The sequence below is a fragment of the Mustelus asterias genome, chromosome 6 (assembly GCF_964213995.1).
Source record: "Mustelus asterias chromosome 6, sMusAst1.hap1.1, whole genome shotgun sequence".
Classification (NCBI taxonomy): domain Eukaryota; kingdom Metazoa; phylum Chordata; class Chondrichthyes; order Carcharhiniformes; family Triakidae; genus Mustelus; species Mustelus asterias.
In genome coordinates, this window is record NC_135806.1 from 82,693,698 (window position 1) to 82,710,318 (window position 16,621).

At 48.3% G+C, this 16,621-nt stretch overlaps 1 protein-coding gene across 1 annotated transcript in view; it reads right to left on the minus strand.

The window, feature by feature from the left end:
• Positions 1-10,333, minus strand: part of LOC144494959 (aminopeptidase Q-like) — a 129,715-nt gene extending 119,382 nt beyond the window's left edge. Inside the window, exon 1 of the mRNA XM_078214628.1 lies at positions 9,601-10,333. Within this exon, the coding sequence (XP_078070754.1) occupies positions 9,601-10,169 (569 nt within the window). The 5' untranslated portion in view covers positions 10,170-10,333. The remainder of the gene's footprint in view (positions 1-9,600) is intronic.
• Between the last annotated feature and the right edge of the window lie 6,288 nt (positions 10,334-16,621).

Here is a 16,621-nt window from a genome sequence, read left to right on the forward strand (position 1 = left end):
TGGGAGGAAGAAGATCAATTGAACTATGCGATTTATAAGGTCAATGTTGCATAAACTCTCAGAACATTTCACCCATGTGTGGACTCTAATCTATTCATGAGACCAGCTATCAATGGCGTTAATTTGTCAGCAACTAAGGAGTTAACTTCTCAACCAGTTTTGCTAATTTACAATAGTTTCAGACACTGACTATTCAATAATCTAGTTAATTCTGGATGATGGTGGTACACCGAGCTGTCTTTATGACCTATTATTTATTTTAAGTAACTCTGTCTATTCATTACTTGTTATTCAAATTGCAAAGTGATCTTGTCTACAACTGTTTGTGAATATTGTATGTATAAGTTGAGAAAATCAATGCTTCAATGGTGATAATTATGACCTTGTAGCTATTGGTGCGGGGTCTTGTGGTCCAGTGGTAGCACCCCTACCTCTGAGCCAAAATCTCTGGGTTTAAGTCTCACTGTGGGACCTTTGATAGCCATGGGAGATGCATTTATAATGTGGCCAAATAGGTTTGGTTATCAACCTGAAAATCCTTCCAAAAGGCCTATGGCAGATGTAATCTTCTGGTTAGGAAGATCCTGCAAAAGGAAATGGCAAACAACTGCAGCACCTTGCCAAGCAGGAGCATGGACTAACACATGGAAGTCCATGCTGACAATGTCCTTTTAGGGCATGGAACCTGAAGAAAGAGTTGTTGGTGCATGACTAGTTCCCTGACCAACATCATGAATACTAGCAACAAGACTGCCTCACAACAATAATTTCACCAAGCTGTAGATCATCAATGGACTGTCGCTCTTTTGAAAATACTACCAAAAATGATTGGCACAGAGAAACAGCCAATTTTGAAGCTAGGTTTCAGATTCCAGATTTAATAAATGACATGGTCAATGACATAGAATCCCAACAGTGCAGAAGGAGGCCATTCAGTCCATCAAGTCTGCACCGACTCTCCAACAAAGGTATCCCACCCAGGCCTTATCTCCGTAACCCCATGTATTTGCCCCACTAATCCCCCTAACCTACACATCTTGGGACACTAAGGGGCAATTTAACATGGCTAATCCACCTAACCTGTGCATCTTTGGAGTGCGGGAGAAAACTGGAGCACCCAGAGGAAACCCACAAGGTATGGGGAAAACCTGCAAACGCCACACAGACAATCACCCTGGGCTGGAATCAAACCCGGGTCCCTGGCACTGAGAGGCAGCATTGCTAACCACTGTGCCACAATGCTGCCCTGACATCGCTAACGTGTTTTTGCCCTTCATTCAGAAAATGATGGGTCCATGCGAATACAGCAGAGACTGTCATCACCCAAGTAAAAGAAAAAAAGACCCGTATTTATATATCACCTTTCATGCCCATTGGATATCTCAAAGTTTGCAGCAATGAAGTGCAGTTACTGTTGTAATTAGAAATGTGGCTACCAATTTCCACATAGTAACCTCCTACAAACTGCAATGATAGTGGCCAGATAATCAGTTTCTGTGATGTTGATTGAAGGATAAATGTTGGCCAGGCCACCAGAGATAACTCCCTTGTTCTTCATTGAAATATTGCCGTGGGATTTTTCAGATCCACCTGAGCAGTTGAACATATCGCCCAAAATCTGTGACAGACAGTGCAGCACTCCCTCAGTATTAGACTAGAGCATCAGGCCTGGTTTCTGTACTTAAGACTTGAACCAAAAACGGTGTGAATCAGAGGTAAGAGTATTACCAGCTGAGCCATAGCCAAGGTGTGCAAAAGAGTCAGCCAAAATGTTTATTAAAGGCATCATAAGAATGCAAACATACCGACATAAGTACTAAAGCCAGTTGTATAAAGCTTCAATACAACACAATTAGATTGTGGACTTGGAATCCCTCGGGCTCGACAGAATAACAGATCGACAATAAAACAATCTATTTCTTGAAATGGTTGATGTTACCAAAAGTATCAGAAATGGTTACAAAACGCAGATGTGTAAAACCATACAGCGAACCGTGGGCCCAATTTTACCATTTTGATTCTAAGTGCTGGGTGGACTGGAATCTGGGAGTGTTTCAGATCTGACTTTTAGACCCCACCCCCATTCGCACTTTACCTGAAACAATATCAGCAATTCTAAAATCACACTGCGCAAGCCTGTGGGCGGGGCTTAACGCGCCCAAAACACTGCAGCTCCGATTAGCGCCTCCAACTGTGCATGCTCACAAAAAGAATGATAGAATGATGCTCCCCGACCACATCGCGCCCTGCCGGATAATGCCTCCCCGTGGCCCCCACATACATTGCCCCACCCCCACAATATTACTGACCCCCTTATCCCCCGCCCCGACCCGCCACGCAGACCGATCGTGGCCCCCTTCCCTCCTTCTCCCCAACGATCTCAGGCAGAGTGGCAGCAGATCCCCCTTCCCCCTCACTCATCTCAGGCAGAGAAATGCACCCTCCCCCCTACAGATATCAGGCAGGGTGATCCCCCTCACCCCCACCCCAGACCTTTCCACACAAGGCCCCTATCTCCTCTGGAATCCGATGACTGAGAGACACCTCCCTCTCTCTCCCGTCCCCAATCATTGAGGCACTGATCCACCCATCCCCCTCCCCTCCCCATCAGCACAGCTGCACGTGCTCACTTGCCTTCCCCTCAATGCTAACAAGCAAACTGCATGGAACTTGCTGGAATGCTCTGCCAAACTGCCTGCAGCTGATCTGCCCTAACGAGGGGCAGCTCCATTAAAAGCTCAAGGATGGAGAGGCAGGCAGGCATTCCTGCACAAAATGAGCGCACAACCAGCCCCCCGATTCTCCGAGGGTGACCTGGGGAGGCTGCTGGAGGCAGCAGAGGTGAGGCGGGACACCCTCTTCCCCCCAGGAGGACGCAGACCAAGGGGAGCTGATGGAAATGCGGCCTGGGAGGAAGTCGCTGCCTCGGTCTGTGCCAGGGCACTGGCCCCCCGAACCGGGAAGCAGTGCCGGAAAAAAGTCAATGACCTCATCCGTGCAGCAAGGGTGAGTGCTGAACCCATCTTGCATTTTCACCCAAATTTCCCCAGATCCTCCCATCCCCAGCACCCTGCATGCTTCCAGCTCCTGACCCCCAAGCAGCTCCTTCCTTTCCCCCCAATGAACCCCACTGTCCTTGCCCTCTAAGGGCCACCACCTGATACTCTGCAGGAGTTACGCCACCATTTCTTTCATGGCTCCTTCTGTCTCCACAGGAGAAGACCGAGCACAACACCCATGAGAGGGGCGAGGACAAGGGGTGGTGAGCCAGACCTCCGGGTCCTCACCCCCTTTGAGGAGCGGGCGCTGGAGCTCTCCAGAGAAGGGGAGATGGGGGCTGGCAGCGAGAGCATGGTCGGGCTGCCATTAAGACATGAGCACCTGTCATTCCCCCCCCACTCACTGAGGCAACTTCTCGGGGGCACGAGTCTCGGGTGCGAAGGGCAAGGTTTAAAGGAGATGTACGAGGCATGTTTATTTGCACAGAGAGGGTAGTGGATGCCTGGAACTTGCTGCCAGCGGAGGTCACGGACACAGGTACAATAGTGACGTCTTTACAGCTATGTGAATGGGATAGGAATAGAGGCATATGGTCCTCGGAAGAGTTGAGGGTTACTAATCAGATGGGCAGCCTGGTCGCTACAGGCTTGGAGGGCCGAAGGGTCTGTTCCGGTGATGTAATTTTTTTTGGTGTTTTGTTCTATGTTCAATGGAGAAATGTGAATCACGTGTTTGGCATCCCGGATTCCTCTCCCTCCCTTGCACTTTTCCTGCAACACAGAACACAAGGTTAAGATTCAGACGTCCCGAGGCCTTTTGGGCTCCAGGCCCCGGCTACAGCTCCCGCCCCTCCTGGTCCAGACTGCTCGGATGCGTCCCCGGAGGATATGGGTGAAGGGACTTCCAAGGGTGGCACCATTTTGGTGTCAGCTGCCACCTCATAACTCACCATCCCAGATACTGACACGTCAGTGGGTCCAGTTAGTGTTGAAGCTTCTGAGTCACTCTTTGGTGAGCGACACATCTGTTGATGTACATCAGTTGGAGGAGGGAACATCCAAGGTCTCTGGCATGCGGGGGCCTGCCGGAGACGAGGACTCAGCTGGCGCCAGGCTACATGCTGATCTTCTGAGATCACTTCTCCCTCAGCTGCTGGAGGTGTAGCAACAGAGCCAGGAAATTCAGGAGGGGCTGATGGCCACACTGGACCGATTACGTGGATGTTGGGAGGAGTCCCAAAGCTTTCAGGCGGACCAGCTATTGCCTGTTTTGCGTGCTTCCCAGGCCAACACTGCAAAGGTGGTATCTGCAGTGGAAAGCCTGGGGCAGGGGATCCACACCATGAGTGGCAGGCTCCAAGCGATGGCCGAGTCACAGCAGGCCACAGCAGAGTCCAAGAGGACTGTGGCCAAGTCACAGTGGGCCACAGCTGAGGGACTGAACAGGCTTCTCAAGATTCTGTGGCCCATGGCTGAGAGGCTTAAGCAGGACAGCGCTGAGACACAGCGGACTACGGCAGCAGCCATTGAGAATGTGGCTCAGGCTCAGAGGGTCATGGCTGAGGGCTTGCAGAGCATGGCCCACTCTCAGAGGGCACTTGCTGCAGCCATTGAGAGGTGGCCCCCGACTCAAGTGGCCATCGCAGAGGGCTCGACCACCATGGGTAGGACTCAGGTGGTCCTCCAGGACTGGCAGTGCCAGGTGATGCCAGAGCTTCTGGAGCTCACTGAAGTAGCACCACCATCCCATGGAGTGACCCAGGGGCCCACATGAACCCAAGAGAGGAGGAAGGACTCGAGCCCATGCCGGAGCCTTCCAACCAGGAGACTGTGGCTGTGGCTACATCTTCTGACTCCCCCCTTCCTGGCACCTCGGCATCTCAGGAGCAGCGGGAACATCCCAGACACCTGGAAGCAGGCCAGGGCCCTCAATGTCCAGGCCCACCACGTGCATCACAGGCTGTGGGGCGAGGTAGGCGACTGGCCCTCCGATGTACATTCTGGGGAGTCACTGAGATGTAGTGGTAGACCACGCAAGGTTAGGAAGTTATAGTTGCAGTGAGATGACACAGGTGAAAGGCTGCACTAGTTAGAAAGATATTTAAACACCTAAACGTTTTCTGTTCACAAGTTTTATAGAAGAACATCTAATTTAAACACTTTTATTGTAAATAAATATTTTTTCACCACCCACCTGTGAGTAATTCGTCTCGATCATGAATCCTCTTCCATTGATGATCGCCTGAGGGATGCTTCACGTTGATGTCAGTGGGGAAGGCCCCTCAATGCTGTGCCACTGAGAAAAGGAAGGCATTGGTTCCCCAGACCCCACGAGCGATTCCCTCCCATCCCCCACCCCAGGTCCCTTTTTGGGGGTTTCACATCCCTTACCCACTACACAGACGTGGGCCCAGGTGCCAGCGTGCATGCGGAGCTCAGTTAGGAATCAGACTAGTTTGCACCAAGGCATCCTCATAATGGTGCTCAGCGAGTCATTATCACCCTCCTGCCTACCAAAAAACTTGTTAACACAGAGTACCCAGGCCGAGCACTTTGGTGTGACAATGTGCAGGATACAGAAGGAATTTTTTTTTGGGGGGGGGGGGGGGGGGGGGGGGAGGAGGGGGCGGGGGGATAGAACCCACAGACACAAACCCCCAGTGAGTGAACCACCTGGTGATCAGAGCCTCCCTTGCAGGCCTCATTTGTGCTGCCAGCCCTCAAGCGGCTGGTTGGTGTACCTCGGCATGCTCTTCCTCCTCCTCCTGCTGGTCATCCTCCCCAGCGATGGCCAGCCTCCACGTCCTCCTCCTCCAAGAGGTAACCTCTCCATAGAGGCAGGTTGTGCAAGGCACAGCAGATGACCACTATGTGGGAACAGATCACTAGGCTGTATTGGAGGGCCCCGCCAGATTGGTCCAGGCACCGGAATCGCATCTTGAGGAGCCCAATGCACCTCTCCACTATTGCACGGGTGGCTACGTGGGCCTCATTATAGCGGGTCTCCACCTCAGACACTGGCGTTATCAGCCATGTCCGAAGCGGGTAACCCATATCACGCAGGAGCCAACTTCGCAGCCTGGGCTCCTCTTTGAATGCTTCCGGGATGTCCGAGCTCCTGACAATGAAGCTGTCATGCATGCTGCCTGGATGTCTGGCACAGACGTGCATGATGGTCATATTATGGTCGCACACTAGCTGAAGATTCAGGGAGTGGAACCCCTTACTATTTACAAATCTTCGTGGATTCTGTAGGGGGCCTTGAGGGCGACATGTGTGCAGTCGATCACCCCCTGCACATTAGGCATCCCCGCAATGGCTGCGAACCCTGCAGCCCGGGCTTCCTGCTGCGCCTGGTCCAGGTTGAAGTTGATGAACTGGCCAGCCCGGGCATACACAGGGCTTCAGTGACCTGCCTCACACAGGTGTGCACGGCAGATTGGGAGATGCCACAGACATCTCCGCTTGGGGTCTGGAAAGAACCAGTCGCGTAGACGTTTAGAGCCATCAATTTGACAGCAACTGAAAGTGGGTGCCACCGCACCGCCCCCCCCCTCCTCTCCAACCTCTGGGTGTCAGGTCCTGCAACAGGTGTCGCACGGTCTCCTTTCGGAGTCAGAAACGCTGGCGGCACAGTGTTCGACATCTGCTCAAAGGACACTCATGCACGGACCTGCCAGGGTCTCTGCTCCCTCCTTTCTGGGTGAATGGCAGACTCTCCTGCTTCTGGTGGTCATCTCCTTCTGGTCCTGGAAGTAGTAAGGCCCAGGCCTCCTGTGCTCGCAATTCTTTCTCCAGCTCCTCCTCCTCAGCTCCAGAAGCAACCAAAAGAACAGCTAGATTAATGGTTGCATAGAAAAAGCCACCTCATCACTCTGAAGGGGGGTGGTGGGGGGACAGGGGAGCAGCTAGATTTATTGGTTGCATAGAAAAAGCCATGTTGTCACTCTGAAGGGGTGGGGGGAGGGGAGATGGAGAGGAACACATGTAGAGGTTATGGAATGCTGCTTGCCCCTAGCGCATCAACAGTCACTGTCCATACCCCCCAATTCCCCCAGCCATATGTTCTCCACAATCACAGCACCCCCCCCCCTGCAATTCCCCCAGCCAAATGCTCCCCACAATCACAGCTCGTTGCAAAGTTGGGAGGCTGCAGCAGTGCAATTTGCAAGGGCTTTGTGCACATCCTTCAGCTGGAAGTGAGCTGAGTGCACTAGGACCCAGCAGCACCGCAAGACCTGAGGTCAGTGCGGAGACCCAGGTCCATGCTGCAAGTTGGACATCGGAGACCCTGCAGAGCAACAGCACCCCCACCCCCAACACACTCGCAGAGCCACCACTGACCCGAGACAGAAAATGGCCACAACGAAAGGACATCCGTGAGTAGCAGACAGCTGTCGGACGCTGTGCACTTACCTCCTCACTAATGGAGCTCCCGAATCGGATTTTTATTGACCATGTCGATTCCCGGCTCGGGTCACTATCTGTGTGGAGTTTACATATTCTCCTCGTGTCTGCGTGGGTTTCCTCTGGGTGCTCCGGTTTCCTCCCACAGTCCAAAGATGTGCGGGTTAGGTTGATTGGCCAAGCTAAATTGCCTCTTAGTGTCCTGGGATGCAGGGATTAGTGGGTATATGAGGGTTAGAGGGATTAGCAGGCAAAATATGTAGGGATACGGGGATAGGGCCTGGGTGGGATTGTTGTCGGTGCAGACTCGATGGGCCGAATGGCCTCTTTCTGCACTGTAGGGTTTCTGTGGTTTCTATGTCTGATTCACACCAATTCAGGATTGGCGAACGCGATGGTAAAGGGGGAAGTGTCGGTAAAGTGGGTGTGCAGCCCATTAATTCAATTTTAATGCATTCAAATACATTTAAATTGCCGTCGCACCCGTTTCAGGTGTGGTCCCAATCATGGCCATTTTAGGCGCTTGGTAAAGGGGGAACGGGCGCGGAGGCGGTCGCAGATCACGCTACTCACCTCACGCCTGACTTTACCAAATTTTCGCATCCGAAAACAGGCGTGAGTTGTTGGTAAAATCGGACCCCGTGTCTAAGTTAGTCAAAGACATAAATAAAAGCGTAAAGAGACTAAATTCAAATTAGATATATCCTTCCTCGAGTCCTCTTCTGATGTCCCTCCTTCACGGAACCCAAACACTAATCAGGTTCATTGAAAAGAAGCTACTGGAGAATCAACAACTGGGTGAAAGACGCTCTTTGGTCTGCCCGAAACTTGTTGATCTTCAGTGCAAAGAATTGCCCTTGACCGAGTGTTGCAGACCGGCACATTCCAGGGTCCAGGACTACGTGCTGAGGGATGCACTCAAGCCACTGCCAAAGCGCAACGGGGAAGGGCCACCGTGTAAGGCCTTTCAACCAAAGTTCACCAAGGGACTGGTAACCGTGTAAAACCCCTCAGACTGTGTGCTGAATCCTAACTGTGTACAAATGTATTGAAGCACCTCAAGACTGCAACATGACCGATGTACATAGTTTGTAAGAATTTTACTCTGGGCAATGAAAATATTGAAATATCCTCATTACTGAACTGAAATACCTCAGAGTGCATCTCGATCTCTGGAGAAAATGTGAATATTGCTGCACTTTACTGTGATGAGAATTTGCCATGTTTTGTAATGTGTTTCAGATTTTAGATGAATAAAAGCGTAGTTTTGCGAAATAGGTTCACCGAATCTAGTTAATATTAAGGGACACGCTGAGACTATCCACTTGATTTTGCTGTCCATATGGCAATGTTGTTTAGTCTCAGATACTCCCTGACGGCACAACAAGTATAAGCTGTGTGGATGTGAATGTCAGAAACCGAACTGGAAGTCAAATATTGTTATGTGTATGGTCGGAAACTAGTTTAACAGAAGTTCCCTTGTTCAGAGGTATTTTTTTCTGCTCTAAGTGTAAGGTTTCAGTGACTCGAGTTACACAGACAAACTTTAAGCTATAAATACAAGATGAAAGTACCGAAATAGCAGCCTGGGATAATGATCGCTCCTGAATATATTTTATGAGCAGTATAGCTGGAAAGATACATTTCCTTCCTTGTAGGTGGCAAGGAATTTCTTGCCCCAAATAAGACATTGGCACTCGGGAAGAAGAGATCCCGAAGCACGGTGTTGTGCATGGCACTGAAACAAGCCACTTGGATTGTATCCGCTCTCAGCCTATAACCCAGCAGCAGTAAAATGTTAATTGAGTGACTGGACTTCAAAACGCGTTTTATTAAATCTGCGGGAAATCAAGTTAACTCTTGGAAACTCAGCGAGCTAACTGCTGAACAGGGGGAGAATTCAAACACAGCGGGAAAAAATACTCAAATAAATAAGCAAATACCTGGAAGGAGAAAAATACAGTCCAAAACCGAATGCATGCATTACAGTAAAGATTGTAACGAGCTCATTGGCAGCACAGATTTTTGTTTTATCGTCCTTACAGAAAATGGAGAGGCTTGTCTCGAAAACAAAAATGTCATGCAGGTTAAGAAAAAGCCGAAGTGTTGCTTAACCCGGCAGCAATGCGATATTACTTGCTGGGAAAAGCGCGCTGAGACTTTCTAAAGTTGTACCATTCAAACTCTCACTCACTTGTCCATGTTTCTCTCTGAGTAGCGACTGATGAAAAGTCCCGTTAGTTCCTCGTCCAGGTGCCCGCTGTAGTTGGCTTGGATAATGTACTCCTGTCCCGGCACCAGCTTCCCGTCCAGTTCGATCACCAGGTAGTCGTTCTCGAGTTCAATCCAGATGTCTTCAATATTCGGACTCGCATCAGGAGAGCTGCCGGGAGCGGTGATGCTCACCCTGGAGTAATTGAGGTTCAGACTGTGAATGAGAATGATCTCAGTCTCCTCTCTGCACACCACTGTCACATTGACCTGGCCGGTTAAGAAGTAGAGCTGATCCTGGCCGGGCATCTGCTTTGGCCACAGCTCCAGTTGGTAATGCCGGGGGGTCAGGCTGCCTGGTAAGCGGCTATTGTTCCACGGGCCCCAGCGCTCAGCCACCGCTGGCGGCACGGTCTCGGCTTTCCCAGCCCTCAGCCTGGCGTAAAGAATGACAAAAACACTGGAAATCACCAGCAAAGCGAAGATGAGGAGGGTGAAAAGCACCATCGTCTTCTTACTCAGATAGAATCCAGAGTTGGACTTTGGCCCCATTTTTGATCCCGGGTCCTGGTGTGGTCCCCAGCTCTGCGAAGTTTATTCACAATTTATTAAAGGTCTTAATTTGCCGGGATGAAAAAGGGCTGAACCTGATCCCATTCGGACCCAGTGTCAATCTGAATAGTTTTGAAGAGGCTACACTGCACGTCAAACGCTCAGTGACATCTCATTTTACCAATGGCAGAAAGCGGAGCGTTCTCAAATACTTTGTGAGTGCCTCAGATCACTTTGAATATAAAGGTGGAGACTGTTCGCTAAGAGATCAAGTAGAATGCGAACAATCAGATGAAAGGGCTACGCTTAGATTAAGTAATTCAGATCAGAATTACATTTGAAATAGAGCTTGCTTATTCTACTTTAAACTGATAGAAAACTGAAATCAATAACACCAATTGTTTGGCTACCGTTTGAAGAGCAACATGTAACACTGAATTGATGCCGGTGGCATTTTGGAGCCCATGCTCCAGCCAACACCCTTAACTTTCCACAGCTGAACTTATTTTAATCACCACTCAACCAATACTACTTAAAGGGGTCTTCAACTACTTACAGCACAGTAAGAAGTCTCACAACGCCAGGTTAATGTCCAACAGGTTTATTTGGTATCACAAACTTTCAGAGTGCTACTCCTTCATCAGGTGAATGGAGAGATGGGTTCACAAACACAGCATCTATAGACACAGACTCAATTGCAAGATAATGGTTGGAATGTGAATCTTAACAGGTAATCACGTCTCTACAGGTACAGACAGTGTGAGTGGAGAGAGGGATAATCGCAGGTTAAAGAGATGTGACTTGTCTCCAGCCAGGACAGTTCCTGAGATTTTGCAAGCCCAGGCAAGTCGTGGGGGTTACAGATAGTGTGACATGAACCCAAGATCCCGGTTGAGGCCGTCCTCATGTGTGCAGAACTTGGCTATCAGTTTCTGCTCAGCGATTCTGCATTGTCAACTTCTTACTGTGTCCACCCCAGTCCAATGTCAGCATCTCCACATCATACTTACAGCATAGTAACTGGTTGCTACAATTCTACTAGTGTTCAGCACTTTCTTTAGTTGTTTCATGTTGCAGAAGTCTATAGGTAATGTTGCAGTAACTGCTGAAGGATTTTTGCTGACCTCAAGGCTCCCGAACAAACCAGTTACTGCTGGACATGGATACACCAATATACATTCCCCTTAGAATATAACAAGGTTAAGAGGATGGGCTGAGGTCATCCAAAGTAGGACAAGCCGCTCGGAGAGAAAGGAGGGGTATAAGGGCTCACAGCTGAAGGACGTATCTGTCCAAGGTGTTCAGGGAACAATTCTCCAACCTGAACTTTAGTGCAGAACAAATGTGGGACTTCTGGGATTCCATTTTGGGACATCCTCACCACCTGCTAGAGACACAAATGTAACCTCTGAGCAGGGTGGGGATCATATTGCACATAGCTGTGAAGGTGACCATGGCGATGCATGTTTGTGTGTCAGGCTTCTCCCAGGTAGTGCTTAAGATATTTACAACATTTCACAGTTTGCCATCCACTGTGACATAAGGGAGATCATTGAGCTTTTCTATTCATTGAGAACTGACTTCATTTCAATCTCTCTGGCTCGTGAGAAGCAGGTGGCGTGAAGATGACAGGACTATACATGATGCACACACCTTTCTTTGTGCCTCCATATGGTCGTTGTCAACCTTAGTGATGGTTTAGACAATCAACACCATGTTTTCAGTTCGAGACCAGGCAGAGTCTTGGTTCCCAGGTAAATTGTAGATTAGGTTGGGAAACACATGTTTACCTATCAATTCCTTATTCCTATGCAGGATGCATTGCAATGCATTGACTGTATGCGAACTCTGTCATATAGTGGAAATGTAAGGAATTCCACCTTCTCAATATCCAATTGGTGCATGATTACAGAGAGAGAATCACAGCTTAATATCCTATATCCAGGCAATAATCATAATACTTTCATTCTATGGCAGTCCATTTTGTCAGCTGTACTTCTGCCACCATAGCAAACACAAGGGTAGTTGGGAGAAGACATGGGCTATCCAGTGATGATATGGCCAATGATTCTGACGCAGAACCAAACACACATGTACGGTATTTATACAGTAAAAGCCATGCAGCCACAAGAAATCTGCTTGGGCAAACCCATGCTCAACAACTGGAGGGCTTTGGAAGAGCCCAGCAGTACTCAACACAATGGGTCAAGATTTGTGGTGGTCTGCTGAATGCTACAAAATCTCACCTTCACTAGCAGCTCAGGAGCAATGCATGGGGAGGAGAAACACAACCACGAGGAAGAGGAAGAAGTGGAGGAAGAGAGAAGACAAAATAATCAGCCTCTTGCAGGCTGGCCTGTCCATAATAAACTCACCTGACTGCAACACCAGTAACCAGAGCCCCAATTCCCCACTCAGCAGCAGTCCCACACCTTTGTCATTGAACATCACACCATCTAAAGGTAAAAATAAACATTCCAAACGAAATTTATAAATCAAATCATTAATTACACATGCAAAAGCTTTGTGTACAATTACCTTTGTGCATTCCCTTAATGCCTATATTCCATGTAAGAAGCTGAAGAACTGGAGCACAAAGAGGAAGAAAAGGAGGATGCTGAAGAGGAGATGGATGTTGAGAAAAAGGAAGGGAGGCTGCAACCTAAACATCTCCTTTTGAGCTAAGCTGTATGTGAAGAACTCATTCTAGCATGTTACCTCAGCCATGTGCTTTGCCTGTTCTAATGCTCCTGTGTAAATCTATCCTAGTGAAAGCAGCATAGCTGGTATAAGGTTCTAACTGAGACTGTAGATGGCCTCGGGGAATGAGTTCAAGCTGTTCTGGGCCTCGAAGGTTGCTGTGTAATGAACCATCTTGATATATTGGGCTGGCTGGCTGACAGGCATTAGCCAAGGTACTGATAGATTAGCCTGGGTGGGAGGACAAATTATGTCATCCTGAGAGAGGACCAAATGGTTTGTGCTCCTTGGAGCCACTGCTGCTCCCTTGGGGTGACACCTCAGTGATCCTGCATTGGAGGACAGATTGCTGGATTATTGTGATAACCTACAACCCCCTTTGCACACTGTAATCCATACTCAAGATGAGAACAATATATTCTTGCATAGCAGCAAACTGACCTTGCATGACCTCAGTCTGATCTGCCACGGCAACAATTTGACTTCTGGTGGAACCAACTTGCGTTTGCATGGAAGCTGAGGTTTGGGCTATCAGAAGCTCTGTGGATAGTTGGATACACAAGTGTGCTGATGGAGCTGACCATCACTAGCATGCTGAATAGGATGTGCTCTATCATTTGTATAATGGCCTGAGCCAAATTGTTGCTGGACCCCTAGGTGCTCGTTGAAATTGATCACAGGCTGACAGGTTTACAAATGCGCCAAACATGTTGTCATGAATACCTATCTACAGGTTGTCCCATTGCCATGCTTATCTGAGACCTCTGAGATGAAGCCATGTGCAATACTGCCCTCCAGCAAGCCAGTACCTGCTTTATCCTTGCCCCCTGACCTGGCTGCAGGACATTTGGGCCTTTGGTACCACCTCTATGTTATCCTTTAAATTATGTAAACTGTTATTGTCTCAGCTGGTGCTGAGAGTGTGAAATTGAATTCGTTTGTTTCCTTGCTGTTCCTCCAATGACTGGCTGGGTTCAATTCAGTGTCTGAAAGGAGAAAGGCACAGTAATAAGGTGATGGTGTGGGGAGCCGGGAAGAGTAAGAGGTGTATGTTTACGTTATCTGCAGCTTATAAATCAGAAGTGAGTTTGATGAGGAGTGGTGTGATGTGAAAAGGTGAATTAGGAATCAGGATAACATCATTATTGATAGTTTCAGCGCCTTCACTGTCCACAGTCTCAGCAATGCCCAATCCAATAATGACCATCGCTGTCTCCTCCATTGGTCTAGTATAGTATCTTCAGGTGTGCCCATCTCTCTCTCTCTCGTTTGTTCAGGTTACCTCTGGTTGTGTGCAATCTTCTCCTGCAAGAATGAGGGAAATATGATAGCCATTGTTGTGCAATTTATTTGGCTAACGTGACCATTGTGGTTGATTAGCTGTGGGTGTGGGACTTGCAGCAGTGGTGTAAGTGTGTGGTGGAGTATGAATATCAGTTAGGAGTTCTGATTGACAGAAATCGTTGGTAGGTGAGTGATGGGGGTAAGTGGATTTGCGAAGAGTGTGGGGCTAGTGATACGATCAGTAGGATATGGCATTTGAGCATAGATTCATTAACATTGACCGCTTATATGAGGACATAGAAATTCTTATGGCATTAAATCCAGGTCTTTGGTTTGACTCCCAGCATTTATTTCCATGGCTACGTGATCCCACAGGCTACTAAGCATGTGTCTGGAGAGCCTTTTGATCTCGCATAGATAAAGGACATCTCTCCTCCTTTGCACTTCCTCCACCAAGGCCTCTAATGCAGCATCCAGAAGCTTTGGATCCCTGTCTCTCTCTCTCTCTCACTCTCATGTTGTGCTATGCCTCAGTGTTTCACTGGTCAGGTCCATTTTCAGCAGGAATATCCACACCTGGTCCAGTCACAATGGACTTCCCTCAAGAGGTGCCATCCAGCTTTAAGCAGTGCAGTCTAGCTTTAACTGGCGCTAGCCACTTCTGATATTGGCCCCTTGCTCAGGCATCCAGCCCATCAACAGCACAGTTAGTACTGCTGGTTGCTGAAATAATTTAAAGCAGCAGGCAGCACGATGTTGGTGAGCTGCCTGCATTGTCCTCAAGGGGTGCAGGTTAATTTCTCATCTGGATCACCAGCATCATTTTCGAAGCTATTGAGTTTAACCCTCTGCATTTGTTAATTTTTTTCATTGCTTAAAAGTATTGGTGCAGATTTAAAAGCAAACACAGCTGTTTGACTTCAGGCAATCTTATTGCTGGTTGTTGTTCTCTTGAGTAACAGGCTTCTTGCTGCAGATTGGAGCCTGGATTATGAGAAACAGGCATCCTGCAACATTTAGTTCAGTTGGCAAATACAGATCCTTCCTGAACATGAAAAGTAAAGCAACATGATTACTAATGACGTCTATGTAATTGTATTAAGTGCAGAATTTAAATTTAAACACTGTTTATAGGTGAATTCAGGATTACTGTCAGGTAGCAAGTCTTGACAAAGAGCAATTCATATTTGAAATGATTTTCCGTGCACTAGGTGGGAAATAAAAGGGCACATTTTGATAAATCACCCTCACACTGCCCATAATTTTCTATTCATTAACTTTATTCTGATCTACATTGAATATCTACATTTAATTCTATGGTGTAGTGCACTATTCACCCACGTTTCTCACCCTTAAAGAAAAGCCTCACTCTGAATGGCAGTGAAACATGTTGGAAAATAAGATATGGGATAATTAGGCACTTTACAGACCTTAACTTTAAGTTTTCATCTGCACATGTGATGTATAATACTGAAAAAGACTGCAGTCCTTGTGTGGATATATTACTGATGTGGAGATGCCGGCGTTGGACTGGGGTAAACACAGTAAGAGTTTTAACAACACCAGGTTAAAGTCCAACAGATTTATTTTGTAGCAAATGCCATTAGCTTTCGGAGCCCTGCTCCTTCGTCAGATGGAGTGGATATCTGCTCCCAATCAAGGTACACAGAGACACAAAATCAAGTTACAGAATACTGATTTGAATGCGAATCTTTACAGCTAATCAAGTCTTGAAGATACAGACAATGTGAGTGGAGGGAGCATTAGGCACAGGTTAAAGAAATGTGTATTGTCTCCAGACAGGACAGCCAGTGAGATTCTGCAAGTCCAGGAGGCAAGCTGTGGGGGTTACCGATAGTGTGACATGAACCCAAGATCCTGGTTTAGGCCGTCGTCATGTGTGCGGAACTTAGCTATCAGTTTTTGCTCAGCGACTCTGCGCTGTCGTGTGTTGTGAAGGCCGCCTTGGAGAACGCTTACCCGAAGATCAGAGACTGAATGCCCGTGACCGCTGAAGTGCTCCCCCACAGGAAGAGAACAGTCTTGCCTGGTGATTGTCGAGCGGTGGTCATTCATCTGTTGTTGTAGTGTCTGCATGGTTTCCCCAATGTACCATGCCTCGGGACATCCTTTCCTGCAACATATCAGGTGGACAACGTTGGCCGAGTTGCAAGAGTAGGTGCCGTGTACCTGGTAGATGGTGTTCTCACGTGAGATGATGGCATCTATGTCGATGATCCGGCATGTCTTGCAGAGCTTGCTGTGGACAACCCTGCAACAGCAACCTCTGCAAGACGTGCCGGATCATCAACACAGATGCCATCATCTCACCTGAGAACACCATCTACCAGTACACGGTACCTACTCTTGCAACTCGGCCAACGTTGTCTACCTGATACGCTGCAGGAAAGGATGTCCCGAGGCATGGTACATTGGGGAAACCATGCAGTTGCTACGACAACGGATGA